The sequence below is a fragment of the Asterias amurensis genome, chromosome 4 (assembly GCF_032118995.1).
Source record: "Asterias amurensis chromosome 4, ASM3211899v1".
In the NCBI taxonomy this organism is placed as follows: domain Eukaryota; kingdom Metazoa; phylum Echinodermata; class Asteroidea; order Forcipulatida; family Asteriidae; genus Asterias; species Asterias amurensis.
The window spans coordinates 18,425,286-18,440,815 of NC_092651.1; the positions used below are offsets into that span (position 1 = coordinate 18,425,286).

At 39.1% G+C, this 15,530-nt stretch overlaps 1 protein-coding gene across 3 annotated transcripts in view; it reads left to right on the top strand.

Annotated features, from left to right (window-relative positions):
- LOC139936232 (kelch-like protein 8) overlaps positions 1–15,530 on the top strand; it is a 61,519-nt gene that overhangs the window by 33,191 nt on the left and 12,798 nt on the right. For all 3 annotated transcript variants that reach the window (XM_071931013.1, XM_071931014.1, XM_071931015.1), the window contains exon 3: positions 1,228–1,423. In XM_071931013.1, the coding sequence (XP_071787114.1) occupies positions 1,228–1,423 (196 nt within the window). The remainder of the gene's footprint in view (positions 1–1,227; positions 1,424–15,530) is intronic.

The following is a 15,530-nucleotide window of genomic DNA, read 5'->3' on the forward strand; positions in this document are numbered from 1 at the left end:
ATTCCTGAACTCATAAAACCTTGATGAAGTTGGACATTCGGATATCATTCCACTGTGACTCAAAACAAAAACCTGTCTGTCTCCAAGTCAACCTTGCCATGAGGCATAGTATCAGTTTTCATCACAAGGATAAATATATGTAATGTTCTTGTGTGTGTAAATATCATTGAAAACCATTGCATTGTTGAAAGATGTTGGGGAGGGGGTAGTCCACTCCTGTGAATGGTGTAGGGGGCTGGTGGCATCAAGGAAGTAGACATATTCTGTCTTGAAAAAAAAACCTAAAGAAGTCCAGTGGTTGAGTGTCCGTACTGCTATTATTCAATGTAGTTTTTCAATCTGGCACACGTTCGGAGCTCAGATTTTAATTGGGATGGGGAGAGTGTAGTCCAAAGTTTAGAAGGGTAGCTTCGGGGGAGGTTGTAAAGGAACAGACTGACAATGAGGTGATTTCTGTTTTGAAAGATAACTGTCAAAATCAGTCCAAGAGTTTAAGGAGCCTCAATGCTACAAGTTCTCGCATTTTGGTATAGGTACTGAGCTCAGATTTTTACTGGGATGGGGGAGGGTGTTGGGGGTGGGGGAGCATCAAGGGAGGTTGTAAAGGAACAGATGACAATGAGGTGATTTCTGTCTTGAAAGATAACTGTCAAAATCAGTCCAGGGGTTAAGGAGCGTCAATGCTACAAGTTCTTACAGTCTGGTATCCTGGGCTCAGATTTCATTTTGAAAAGTTGAAGGTTTGATTTGTCCCCGAGGCATCAGCGTTGAAAGTATGAACCCTTCATCAAGATGCGGTCTTGAATGTCCCTCTTGTGGTTACTTACACTCAGTTGACATAAATCTATCAGTCTGGTGACGTACATGCATGTCATAGTGTGCTTAAAGTGCAAACATGGAGGACCTATTCTTTTTTTCTACGTGAAAATTGTTTTCCCTATGTGCACGCAAAACATTCAAATTCGAATTAGGCATCAGCAACCTACAATGTAGTGATAATGAGAGATGACCCAGGGTGTGTTACCTTTATGAAAATGGTTGACAACGAGTCTTTCAATGCTGTTGAGTTTCAAAGTAGCATGACAAATGAGATAGATCTTCTCTTCCTGGTTGTTCAACTCAACTTGAATCTGGTCTTGTAAAATGAATTTTGGTCGTGTAAAAATATTGAGCTACAAGTTCGGACCCTGTAACTTATTCTGTTTTGATGCTGGTTGTTTTTAATAGGTCCGTCTACCCATGGTGCCTGCAACTTTCTTGATGGACGTTGTGGAGTCTGAGGAGCTGATCAAGAAGTGCCTTAAGTGTCGGGATCTTCTTGATGAGGCCAAGAACTACCACCTCTCAGTCAATAAGGTGGTCCCACAGAGCCCTAAGAAGGTCTACCAGTCAGAACGAAGCCAGCCCAGGAAGAGTACAGCAGGTGAGGCAATTTAAACACTAAACATTTTAGGCCAGGTTTGAATAGACCGACCAATTAAGCCCCGCCCCATTACGTATTGACCAATCACAACCCGTATTGCAACCAAAAGTCTGAAAAATTGATGGCCTGACATGCGTGCGCGTATACTTAGCGCACGCGGCAGAGTTGTGCAGGAAGGCATTGGAGAGGCCCACGTGTTCTTGCTCACACGTGCGCCATGGGCGGAGCCTAATGGATCGGTCTATTGGCAGGCCCTACTTCCGAATTGATGGCTACGACTATTGCCAAGGGTGTTGCCAAGGATGTCTTATACCTTAATGCATGATGACGCGGAAATCTAGGCATACATGTAGCTGTAGCCACCAATTGGCCACCTATTTGGATCCCCCTTATGCATATTCTGACTGTTTTGTTGTGGGTGCAGTCGAGCCTGCGAAAACAAATCATTTTTTGCCAGGTGGGTGCTGGGTTTTCCAAGGAATATTTTCCAACTTGTTTAATGTGGATATACTTGTACGTATGTTAGAGCGTGCACGCAGAAATAGCGAGAGGTCAACACCAATTTAATTGTTTTTTTAATCACCACTTTTTTGACTGAATTTGAGAAGGGCAGTTGCACCCTCCTTGCCCACCTGGGGCACACGTGTACCTGTGCCTACATGTAAAGCACCCATATATGTTGGACAGGGGCAGGGTGCGGTTGTCTCTAGGCTCTGTCCCAAGTTATTATCAATTTGTATAATCTAGATTTTAAACATTGTAATGTTATAATATTAGTAATGTTTTATTTCAAGCCAACTAAGAACTACAGTAGGTTAGCATTTTGAAGCATTCCAATGGAAGTTTTGTGTTCATAATTTATAGTGTTATTTGAAGGATCCATAACATTTGTGATCAAGCATTATCAACAATAAATTGTAGCAAAATATGAGACTCTGGAGGAAGTAGAGACAGAAAAACTGAAAAATGGTTTCCTGAGCAAAATAAAAACTAATGGACAGGATGCAGACAAATGCCAATTAATACATGAACAAAATGCCAGATATTTTGTTCTCCTATTAAAAATAAACCCCGAGTCTAAAAAGCCTTGTGCTTGTCTCACCGTAACAGTTGATCAGGCGTTGATTTCACAAATAGTGTGAACGTTTGAACCTGATGGATGAAAGGACGATAGATTGGAATCATTCTAAATTAAATTGAAATAGAGTCTGAGGGAGGCTCTATAAAGGGCTCATTGAGGCATTGAGAAAGGGGAACAGAGGGGAGCGTGCTAAAGTTCAAGGTATGTCTTGCACAAGTGGTTATTTGTTTGTGCCTGTGAAGAAAAAAACCCAAAAGCACGCCACTCCTAAAGAAATTACTCTCCGCGATTGATTGTTGTATCAGAATTTATGAGAGTGTGTTTGTCGGATTATTATGGAAATTATGTTCAACTTGTGGAGAGGTAGACGTGTGTAAGAGGTGGGCATTGCGGCGATTGAAAGAGAACAGGTGATTGCCATGGCGTGCCAAAGGAATGCGCCCTCATTGCAATCTGAGACCAGGCGGCCTCAAATGCAAATCTTTGTTGAATGATAGTGATAATTGTTTCTTTGCAAAATGATGATCATAATCGTGTTTGTTAGAATTGGAAAACTGTTGAATGGATGTGTAAGGGAAGTACAGTGTATCGGAAAAATTTCATCCGCTTGAACTCAGTAGAAGTCAATAATGTACTTTCACATATTAAAGATATAGACACTATTGGTACATGTAATTGTCAAAAACCAGTCTTTTTACCATAATGCAATGAACCTGAAAACATTTTAGCTCAATTGGTCGTCGAAGTTGTGAGATAATAATGGGGGAAAAAACACACCCTTGTCACACGAAGTTGTGTGCTTTCAGATGCTTGATTTCGAGACCTCAAATGTTAAGTCTGAGGTCTCAAAATCAAATCCGTGGAAAATTACTTCAATCTCGAAAAATACGTCACTTCAGAGCGAACCGTTTCTCACAATGTTTTATACTATCAACCTCTCCCCGTTACAAGTTACCAAGTCAGGTTTTATGCTGATAAATACTTTGAGTTATTACCAATAGTGTCCAATGCCTTGAAATGGCTCGATAGTCCATTGGCTTTGGGAAGAGGAAGTGCACTCCCATTTATTTATATCCTCTATGTTGATCATGACTTTGCCAAGTTGTTTGTGATTAATGCGATGAATTTGGGGGTAACAGTAATTCTAGGGTTTTCATTACCTTTTTTGAGATATGTGAAACACCACAGAAGTAAAATGAACCATTTCTCTTGTGTAGCGTAGCACTGGCGTAGCAATACAAAATGTTTCAATTGCTATCCAGTGTAAATATGCAGAAGTGTGCATTGGAGTACACCATTTTAACTTGGAGTAAACTGACAGATTGAAATTTAGAATGTGTCCATCTCAAAATGATTTACTTGAACTGTGCTGCGTGCAACCAGCAGGGTGCTTTAGAAAACACCTGACAGTGGTTAAGATTTTTATAAAGTGCACACTTATCCATCTCGGTCATTTCTCTATGATTTATCCAAGGCCTTAAAAATGTCCAGCCTTGTGTCTTAATTCTGATCACATGCTCGCTGCGATTTCCAATGATGAAAAAGCAGACCCTGATCACTCATTTTACACACCATTCACACCACAAGAATGCCAATTAGTTAATCAAATCTGCCGGCTGAAGGGTGAATTCGCAGCCCCATGAAGTGTTAACTTCAATATCAGTCTCTTAAATTACATACCTGTACCCCTCCACCTAAATTAGTTCAGCATGGTTGGTCACTTCTCTAAAGTCAGATCAAATGTTTGGTGTTTCAGCTCTGCAGAAGCAACCTTGTCACATATCAAGCTCCCAAAGGAGGTTGCATACCTGCTCTCGCTGAGTGTAGCCGAGCATTAGAGGTCATTGAACTGACAGACTCCAAAGTGTGACCACTCATAGAGCAAGTACCACTCAACACCTAGCTGGAGAGATTATTTTTGATTAACCCTGTAGGCTAATAGTTTTCAGGCCACTTGTTAAGGCTAATGCGTGTCTTGGCCGAGCGTGTCTTGGCCGAGCGTGTCTTGGCCGAGCGTGTCTTGGTCAAGCGGTTAAGAACACCAGTCTCAAGATCTGGTGTTTCTTATCAGCAGATTGTGGGTTCGAGTCCCGGCCATGACACTTGTGTCCTTAAGCAAGACTACCAATGATGCCGTGTCCTTGGGATGGGGCATAAAGCTGATCTGGCAGTGTCTGGCAGTGGCTGCTGAATGCACCATAGCACCTTGTAAACCCTTACAACTGCTACATGATCTTATAATTCAAAAACCTGTACACTATCTGTCTGTTCAAGCACCTTGCGTACTTCCTCAGTAGATAAGTGCGCTATATAAGATTATTGTAACTGATCCTTTGAAAAAATGTACAATTTAGTTTTGGCAGAAACTTTCTCAGATTGACAATCTTTTGAATCCTTATCTCTAAACCACATTCCTCAGCAGGGAATTTGCTCCTTAAATGTATAGGGCCTACCTAGTAAGTTTTCAATATGGTTTTTATGGTCATTAATTTGTTTGAGAAAATTAGTATAGGCCTATGGTAACTTTTAAACTGAGAAGGACCAAGTATGTTTGTATTGTCATTAATTTTTGGAGTAAAACCAAAAGTAAAACCCAATCGACTAAAATGCTGTTGCCCCCCCCCCCCCCCACACACGCAGACAAGTTTGTGAACCCTGTAAATGGTTGCTTTGTATCCTTTCCATACATAACCCACTACTCAGTCTAGAAATACCTAAAGGCACCCAAGACTGGTATGCTAACTTGTTGTACTATCAACATGAACGTGAAATGAACTTTGCCTGTAGCACCATGACCCAAAACAAGACTATTATCCAGTATGTGCGATTACCCTTGTATGGTGGAGTGGGCGGGGCCAGTGGCTGTCTGACCTTAGCTTGAACTGATCGTTATCTCGCACTCTCTGGTTTTGGCCCTGGACACTTTCACTCCAGACCCTGTACGTTTACAGTGTGTTTTGTATACAAAATACAGGGTATTTTTAAAGGCGCAGGGCCCAATACCGTAGAGCTGCTTAAAGCCATTGGACCCTTTCGGTACAGAAAAAAAAGAAAAAGTTCACAGATTTACAAATAATTTACAGGGTTTACAGAAGGTAATAATGAAAGACTTCTCTTGAAATATTAGTCCATGAAATGCTTTACTTTTTGAGAAAATGGTAAAACAATATAAATTCTCGTTAACGAGAATTACGGATTTGTTATACACACATGTCATGACACGGCGAAACGCGCGAAAACAGGAGTGGGTTTTCCCGTTATTTTCTCCCGACTCCGATGTCCGATTGAGCCTAAATTTTCACAGGTTTGTTATTTTATATAGAAGTTGTGATACACGAAGTGTGGGACTTGGACAATACTGTTTACCGAAAGTGTATAATGGCTTTAAGGCACAGAATTATGCTAAAACATTTTCTGTTTTATAAAGCAAAAACAAGCAGGATACCAGTCACAGATTGTACATGTGACATGGTAGTTTGGCTGGTAACCTTATTCTGGTAAGCATAACTTTGTTGTGCTTAGCTGTTCTTAATTGGGCCCTGGACACTATTGGTAATTACTTAAAATAATTGTTAGCATAAAAACTTACTTGGTAGCCAGCAATGGAGAGCTGTTGATGGTAAAACAAAAAACTGTGAGAAATTGCTCCCTCTGAAGTAATGTAGTTTTTTGAGAAAGAGGTGGTTTCTCACTCAAATGTTTTTGTTATTATTATTATTAAATAGTAAAAGGCTTCAGGCTTAAAAGTACACACATGTATGCATTGCAACAAGGGTGTTTTTTTCTTTCCGTATTTTCTTGCAGCTTCGATGACCAATAAGTAAAGAAATTCACATTTTTTTTATTGTATGCATATGATTGGATACAAAAAGTCTTTGACAATTACCAAAGGTGTCCACTGCCTATTAACTAGCTTGAGCACTTATGCAGCTTGGCTTCAATCAATGCCATTGTGAACAATGGTTTTTGACTTACATGTACACTTGTACATTTTTCTTCTTTTAAAAATGAACCTAATACAACCTGACATTTGAGGTTAGTTGGCTGAGGTGTTTTTTTATTGATAGGTTCTCCCTTGGATTTGATGGCATTGACAAGGAACTCAAAACCTTGGATCAATGACAAGTTTATGCTTGTTTTTATTAATTCTTTTATGTTAGTATTATAAACAAAATTGTAATGAAAAGGTCTGGTACAGCTCAAGAAAGGAAATCCATAAATGAGAAAATATTTCCACAGTGCATTTTTAATTGGTATCTTAGGCTACATGCAGACTTCATTTGTTATGTGATATCTGTTTAACCAAATTTTCCTTTAGAGCAAAATAAATGTTTTTTTTTGCAAAGAAAAAGTCTGGTAAAGCTATAGGGAAATCAATTAATGAGAAATCATGTTCACAGGCAGTGCTTTTGAAATTGATATATATGCAGACTTAATTTGTTTATGTGATATCAGTGAAACAATCTCCAACCAAACTTTCCTATAGAGCAAAAATATTTTTTTAGCAAGGATTATATTTTATATTTTTTATATAATTTTATATTTTTTAGCAAGGAGCGAAGTATCTTGACTTTTGGTATTCCACAATGTTTACAGCCAATTTCATTTGCCCTCGACTTCAGTGACAGTTACTTAAATACTTTTACTAGGGGAAAAAGTATCCACATTAAACAATATAGGAAAGATCAAAATATACTTAAACCCTGGAGATTTTTTGTATGATGTCACAAATATCTTCTTCTTTGTTTTTTTTTTTGGGGGGGGACACAGGGTTCTTATAAAAACTCTTTGATACCTGCATGTTGTGATATAATATTACTGTTAGAATTAAGGGGAAAAATCCACCCAAATTGGTAGTGTTTATTTGTAATAGAGTCGATGGTTGAAGTTTCTGTGAAAAAGAAAAAGCAGAACTCCAGTGGGCTCCACTCAGTGTCTCTACAGGATTGGTTGTGACAACGATGCCAATGAGGGGGGAATTCAATGTAGACTGATATTAACCTCAAAACCTAGGTGGTCAATCTGTAAGAGGTATTTCTCTATATCGTGTTGCTCGGAAAGTTTACAGGGTGTTTTTTACGTGTGGGGATGAACAAGGTAACAAACTTTGCTTTTTCAGTTGAGTGCCAATTTCCTAAACTGCCTTGCTCTAACAAGGACTAAATATCAGGGCTGCCAATTTCATAAACTGCCTTGCTCTAACAAGGACTAAATATCAGGGCTGCCAATTTCATAAACTGCCTTGCTCTAACAAGGACTAAATATCAGGGCTGCCAATTTCATAAACTGCGTTGCTCTAACAAGGACAAAGTATCAGGGCTCAGCTGCCAATTTTATAATCTGCATTGCCCTACCAAGGACAAAGTATCAGGGCTGCCATTTCATAAACGGCATTGCCCTACCAAGGACAAAGTATCGGGGCTGCCAATTTCATAAACCGCATTGCCCTACCAAGAAAAAAGTATCAGGGCTGCCAATTTCATAAACCGCATTGACCTACCAAGGACAAAGTATCAGGGCTGCCATTTTCATAAACCGCATTGACCTACCAAGGACAAAGTATCAGGGCTGCCATTTTCATAAACTGCGTTGCCCTACCCAGGTGAGTGTCAGGGCTCAGCTGCCAATTTTATAAACTGCGTTGCCCTACCAAGGACAAAGTATCAGGGCTGCCAATTTCATAAACTGCGTTGACCTAACATTAACAAGGACAAAGATGCCTTTCTGTTAACTTAAAGCAGCCCTGCCCTTCAAGAACAAAATATCAGGGCAGTCAGTTTCAAAACTTCTGTAGTGTCTGATGCTCTGCCTTTTTCAGTGTTGTGCTGTTTCAGGAGGCTGGAAGTGTTGAGTGATGGTGAACATGTGAAATGATGGATCAAGTCATGTGTTCTGTATGTTGATAAAAAGGTCATTGGCTCCGTGCCATGTGGTTAAATGCGTTATGCAAGGCTGGATTATGGGGAGAATGCCCCTATTCCATTGGGGCTTTGAGAGGTGGCTTCATGCTGGGTGTCCCCAAAAATGTGGTTTGGTTTTAGAGAAAGTGGTGAGATTTTGAAGGAGTGCAGTCACTCAAGTACTTTAGCCTACATTAATAAAATATTTTTAAGGGATATTGTAGATATGCTGTTAAGAAAAAAAGAGTCATTTTCGAAATCAGTACTGAATGTGCCTAACGGGCCATTTGGAGTCATCAATGTTTAAAGAATTTCAATTTTTTTAAAATTGTAATCCAATCTAGCCAATATTTTGGTTTTAAATATGTGCAGAATATTTTAATACCCTACACACTTAAAGTGTCTCCTGTGCCAAAGTTGCTCAAAGTTGCTTCATGAAAACTTGCCATTTGTGACAGGGCTGTCACAGTACAAACATAGAGGGCGCTATTCAGAGAATGCTGTGATGCAGTTATGTTGAAACTGACATTGGTGAAGAGTGCTGTTGTAGTCACCAGTGTTTCTCTCTATACACTGGTGATCATGGAGGCCAAATGCCATTTCAAACACCTGAGTGACCACTCAAACTTCACTGTGAAGTAGTCTGGCTTGCCACTTCAGTGTTGAAAAAAATTGTTCCTATTTAAAAAGCTTGATGGACTAGTGGACTTTGAGATTATTGTCTTGTTATAAAAGTGTTACCGATTTCTTGTGGATTTTGTGTGTGTGAATTGTTGTATATTTTATTTAAAGGGAGTGACCTCTCTTTTTTTTTAAAGCGCTCAGAGGCCTTCGGGCATTAGGCGTTTTAATTATGGTTCCAAAACAAGCTACTACATTTTACAGTACCTGGGGTCGTTTTCACAAAGAGTTAGGACAAGGAGATACTAACAACGTATGGCTAGTCCTAAGTTAGTACGAGTAACTCGTCCTAACTCAAGATTAGACTAGTCCACCCCTGGTCGTGCTGACTAGTTAAGGGCAACCCCTGCTCACTAGGCACACGTCAGTGATGTTAATAACAATAATCCATACCCCTCCATACTCCTGGGCCCAATTTCATAGAGCTGCTAAGCACAAAAATTTGCTTAGCATGAAATTTCTGCCTCGATAAAAACCGGATTACCAACCAAATCTTCACATGGTTTTTAGGATGAGCAAACAACAACTGAATACCAGTAACAAGCAATATGCAACAAATGGAAATTTGATTGGTAATCCTGTTTTTATCAAGGAAGAAATTTCATGCTAAGCAAATTTTTGTGCTTAGCAGCTCTTTGAAATTGGGCCCTAGTTGGTGCATTGATGCACCTTGAAATGCCAAAGTAGAAATTTAAAATCCCCCTCATGGAGTTGCTCCCATCATGGGAAAAGTGCCATCCATCTGGAGAACTAAGCATCAGACCTGCTGTACCGTAACCAACAAAAACCACATGCATTGTTTTTGGGCGAATTGATGATGGAAATGTGACTGACTTCCCTTGGCCCAGAAAGAGAGAGAGGCTCTCTGATCGAAATCTCAAGGCTTGACAATAAATTCTTGAATCCACGCCAAATGTAGTGGGGCTTAAACCCTGTGACATCAGACCAGGGTTGTGCTCTTTCATTGTCTGTCGTGCATTAAGATTCCTCTGGTGGTATGGTGCAGCCCCCTTGGTATTGACTCCGCATGCTCAGTTGTTCCTCATATATCTTTCAGCATTTATACACACACCCCTTTCCACTGGAAAGTGCCATTCAGGATGTACATTTGTACATGTAAGAGGATGAGACAGGACCCCCTAGCATCTTCAAAAAAAGACAGCAGCTTTTGGGGAAATTAAAGGCACTGGATGCTATTGGTAATTTCTCAAAATAAATGTTAGCATAAAACTTACTTGGTAACGAGTAATGAAGAGTTTTTGGTATAAAACTTTGTGAAAAATGGCTCCCTCTAAAGTATTGAGTTTTTGAGAAAGAAGTATTTTCCACTAAAATATTTGAATTTGATGTCCGCGTTCGAAGTTGAATTTTTTTTAAATCAGTGATTCGGACAGTGTTTGCCATTTAAACTTTTACCTTTTACCAAGCATATTTTGTGGGAATCTCAAAAACATGCAAATAATATGTTGTTATTTTAATCATAGGGAGTTGAATTACCAAAGGTGTCCAGGATTGGATTTCACATAGAGTTAAGGGTAGTCTTATCTGGAAGAGTTACTCGTCCTAACTTAGGATCTCCTTGGACTAGTCCTTACTCTTTGTGAAATCGACCCCTGTGCCTTTTAGAGACAGTGGACACTATTGGTAATAACTCAAAATAATTTTGAGCATAAAATCTTACTTAGTAACGAGTAATGGGGAGCTGATAGTATAATCATTGTGAGAAACGGCTCCCTCTGAAGTAACATAGTTTTTGAGAAAGAAGTAATTTTCCATGAACTTGATTTCGAGACCTCAGATTTAGAATTTGAGGTCTCGAAATCAAGCATCTGAAAGCACACAACTGTGACAAGGGTGTTTTTTTCTTTATTATTATCTCGCAACTTCGAGGACCGATTGAGCTCAAATTTACACAGATGTTATTTCATGCATATGTTGAGATACACCAAGTGAGAAGACTGGTCTTTGATAATTACCAACAGTGTCCAGGGGTCGATTTCACAAAGAGTTAGGACTGGTCCTAACTTAGGATCAGTCCTAAGAGATATCAAAAACGTACAGCTAGTCCTAAGTTAGGACTAGTAACTCGTCCTAACTCGAGATAAGACTAGTCCTAACTCTTTGTGAAATCCACCCCAGTGCCTTTAACATGCTGGAAAGATGTACAGAGTATAATGTTACAGTGAAGAGATGTAGGATCCTTCCTCATTTTGTAGTACCCTTGTTTTTTTATGGGATTCAGGTGGTGTGATGTGGTCTTTTGCAGCCCTGAACAGGTGTTTCAAAATCACACCACCTAATTCTTTCATGCATATCAAACATTGTCTTGTAAGGGTTAAAAGACCTTTTGAGTGCACATCAGACGAACGTCATACTTGATCGAATGTGACATTACACGTACTTCTTTTCACCTGCAATAAAATATTTATGTGACTGTCAGACTAATGACTTAATAACGTGTACCTTCCTACATGTAGTTCACTAATAATCCAGAGTCGTACCATAAGGCAAGGGTTGGGCGTGAAGGCCCCTTACCCTACTCCCAACTCACACATAAATGTTAGCATTTTAAAGTGGAAGTGAACTTTGAAAAGTTTTTCCTCAATGACTGTGAGACAAGCTTTTTGTATGTGTTCAGAGCAAATGTTTTTGAGAAAGAGTGATTTCTCACTAAAACATTGAAAGACTTCTGGCTGTTAGTCATTTTTTTAGGAATCTGAAAGCACACACTTTTTATTGTGTAACAAGGTTTTTTTTCTTTTTCATTGTTACCTGTATCTTTTTACTCTATGCGTATGTTGGGATACACCAAGTGGTAATACAGTCTTCGACAATTACCAAAGGTGTCCAGTACCTTTGATGTCACTCTGAACTTTCACTCTTAAAAGAAAAAAACATTTTGTCCTTTTTCAAATTGCCAGTATGAGAGTCCCCATACCCATGTGTGCAAGATTTACTGGTAGACAAATTTATATAGTGTTAACAGATCAGTTTACAAACACTGCCACAGTTGTTATGATGTGACAGGTTTATAAGTGGATGCTTAAATAACAGGACTGGTCCAGCAGCGTTTTAGTTGAGAAGTTTATGACTTTTGGAGATAATTCAGGGTTTTTTAATGTCTGAATGGTGAAAAGGGGTATTATTTATTTATTTCAGATATGAAGAAATCGAAAGTTAGTTGATTAACATCTCTAGTTCTCAGAGGCTGTATGTTTGTTTTTGAAAGGGCAAATGCATTTCTCCATTGGAAATTTCTACTGGAGCATTTCAAGGGCACAAACACATTGACCAGAGGGGCATGGAGTCGATCGCTTTTGTTGACTCCAAGAAGTATCAGGCCGAGATAACGTTACATGTTACAAGACCTACAATTCATCCATGCTTGTTATGAATCAGAACTATTTCTCCATGTTCCCCCTTTAGCCAAGAACATCTGATCGCAGTTTTGTTTTCTCTGCTACTGATCGTCAACCTAGCTCCCATCCCCAGCTGCGACTTCCTTGGAAGAATCGTTGCGTGGCTCAACAAAAATACTCTAATTTCTAAAAATAACATCCCATACTTAGTCTTGCATTGTTGAAGGATCCTTACAGTTTTTTGAAGAAAAACTCAAGACTCGGGTTACAATATACCATTGTTTCAGTTTCGTCTGCCCGTTATTTGTAACTCACCTAGGGATTTTTGGCTCAGTAGACAATTCATACTTTTTTCTGTTTTTTTGTGTTGGATTTTTTTGACGAAGTTAATGTCAAACCGAACCCCGAGGCAAAAATACCGTAATGAGATTATTTTTTCGTTTAACTCTCCTGACCTCCATCAAGTTTCAACTTGACGAAGGGGGAGGTAGCTTGTTATTTTCCGCCTGGAGTTACATTTCGGGAGATTTGTTCTAAGACGCTGGAATTTCTTCTTTCTTGTTTTTGCAAAAACAAAAGACAGCCTTCAAATTTTGACAGTAGATTGAAAACAATAGGCCTTGTGGTCGGACAATGGTTCTGTGGATTATACAGCTGTTGCAGGCCTCCAAATTAAGAACATAAAGCCTTTAAATTAAAACATCAGGGGGGTTTCTCTGCTCTCTCCCTCTCTGAATTTTTACTGGAGCTATCATTTGTTTAACGACAGTGGACACTATTGGTAATTGTCAAAGACTAGTCTTCTCACTTGGTGTATCTGAACATATGCATAAAATAACGAACCTGTTAAAATTTGAGCTCGATTGGTCGTCGGAGTTGCGAGATAACTGTGAAAGACGAAAACACCTTTGTCATACGCATTTGTGTGCTTTCAGATGCTTGATTTCGAGACCTCAAATTCTACACTTGAGGTCTTGAAATCAAAATCATGGAAAATTACTTCTTTCTCGAAAACTATGTCACTTCAGAGGGAGCTGTTTCTCATTATGTTTTATACTAGCAATCTCTGTTCGTTATCAAGAGGTTTTATGCTGATAATTATTTTGAGTAATTACCAATAGTGTCCACTACCTTTAAAGCAGACTTAAGTGCGAAATATATGTGTAAAGCACAAATATTTCTAATATGCCACTAGTTAATTTTTTTGGAGAGGGTGTTTTAGGCTGAAAATGAAAATGATAATCAGGAAACTTTTTCGTCCAGCAGGTACATGCAAGAGAACTTATTTTGGTCATACCAAATGCCAATATTGAAGAGAAAATTGTGATATAGTTGAAACTGATATGTTTTGTGTAGCATTTTGGAAAACAGAAACTGTTCACTGATAGTATTATAAAGAAAATGGACATAATGAAAATATTCCACTTTGCATTACAATAAATAACAAAAAAGCAATAGACAAAAATAAATAATCATTGTGAACACTTACAAATTCTATACAGGAACACATTATAGATCTGTTGTACCTTTGTGCATAAAGTAGGTCGCATTGTGACCTTAATGGGTTTAAATGGTTTGAAATTGAGCTGATAACTTTTACATGCACTTACAATTTATCACTTGATAGTCCCAGACTCACTTGGGACCTTAGGCCAACAAACGTTGATTTATAGGCATTTTTCTTTCCCCAATATTTCAGGATTGTTCATCAAGGACAATACTTGAAGCGTTGTTGGTGGACATTCCAGACTTTGTTTCTAATTATCTTTTTAAGGGGCTCTTAATTGGACTGCCTGGCAAATGCCCTTGCTCAGGAGGTGAACCTAGGGGGGCTGGTCATGGATGCTCAGGGTTAAACCAAGGAGGGCTGGCCATGGGTGCCAAGGAGTGGGTATCTCTACTGGACAGAGGACTGCAGAGTTCTGGTTCACTGCAGAGGATACCCATGGGTTTGTTGAGGCTGGAAATCAGCCCATTGGGTACAAACAGCTACATTTACATGTACATAAATTTTCCGCCCCATCTTAAAGCAATAATACACTTTCCGAACAGAAAAAAAAAATAAAAAAGTTCACAGATTTACAAATAACTTACAGGGCTTACAGAAGGTAATGGTGAAAGAGTTCACTTGAAACATTATTCCATGAAATGCTTTACTTTTTGAGAAAACATTAAAACAATTATCAATTCTCGATAGCGAGAATTACAGATTTACTGTAAACACATGTCATGACACGGCAATACGTGTAAACTTGATTCAAGTCCCATTCTCGTGTGAGAGGTCCCTAGCTATTACCTCAACATACTATGAAACAACCTTGTGTCATACAGTACAGTGCGCGCTCGCCGTCAAAAGGTGGTTCCGAGAATGGGACTTGACAAAGTCGTTTCTTACTCTGCACGTTGTTATTGGAAAATCTCCCCAAATGGGGAGATGTACAAAACCAATGGGAGCGTGGAAGCACTGACCTGCCGGTAAAATATTCATTATACTCTGTGACATCACAGTAGAAGACGTTGTAAGGCACGCGTTTACACGTGGCACGCACGTGGGGAGGGTAAACTCATTAGCAGGCAAGGGGGTGTCGGTGTCATAAGTCGTTTTATTGCACTTCCCAACATTCAAATTTTGCAAACAAAACCGACCCCAACGTATGTTACAACGTATTATAATTAATTGGTTATTAAAAAATGTATTTCAATCATCAACTAAGTACTTAACCCACAAGTGACAAATGAACTAGTCTTCTTTTTGGGTGCGTTTGATTGGTCAAAACGTATCACGTAACAATGTTACTTATTCATAAGTGAATACATTTACATACCAGGCGACTGCGACATCGTCAAGTCGCTGTCCACATGCGGAACAGGTTTTGGAATGCAGAGAATCACAAAGCAGTAGTTTTCTTGGGATGTCACGGGATTGGGACTTGAGTCAAGTCTACAATACGTGTGGAAACAAGGGTGGGTTTCCCCCGTTATTTTCTCCCAACTCCAATGACCGATTGAGCCTAAATTTTCACAGGTTTGTTATTTTATATACAAGTTGTGATAAACAAAGTGTGGGCCTTTGGAAAATTCTGTTT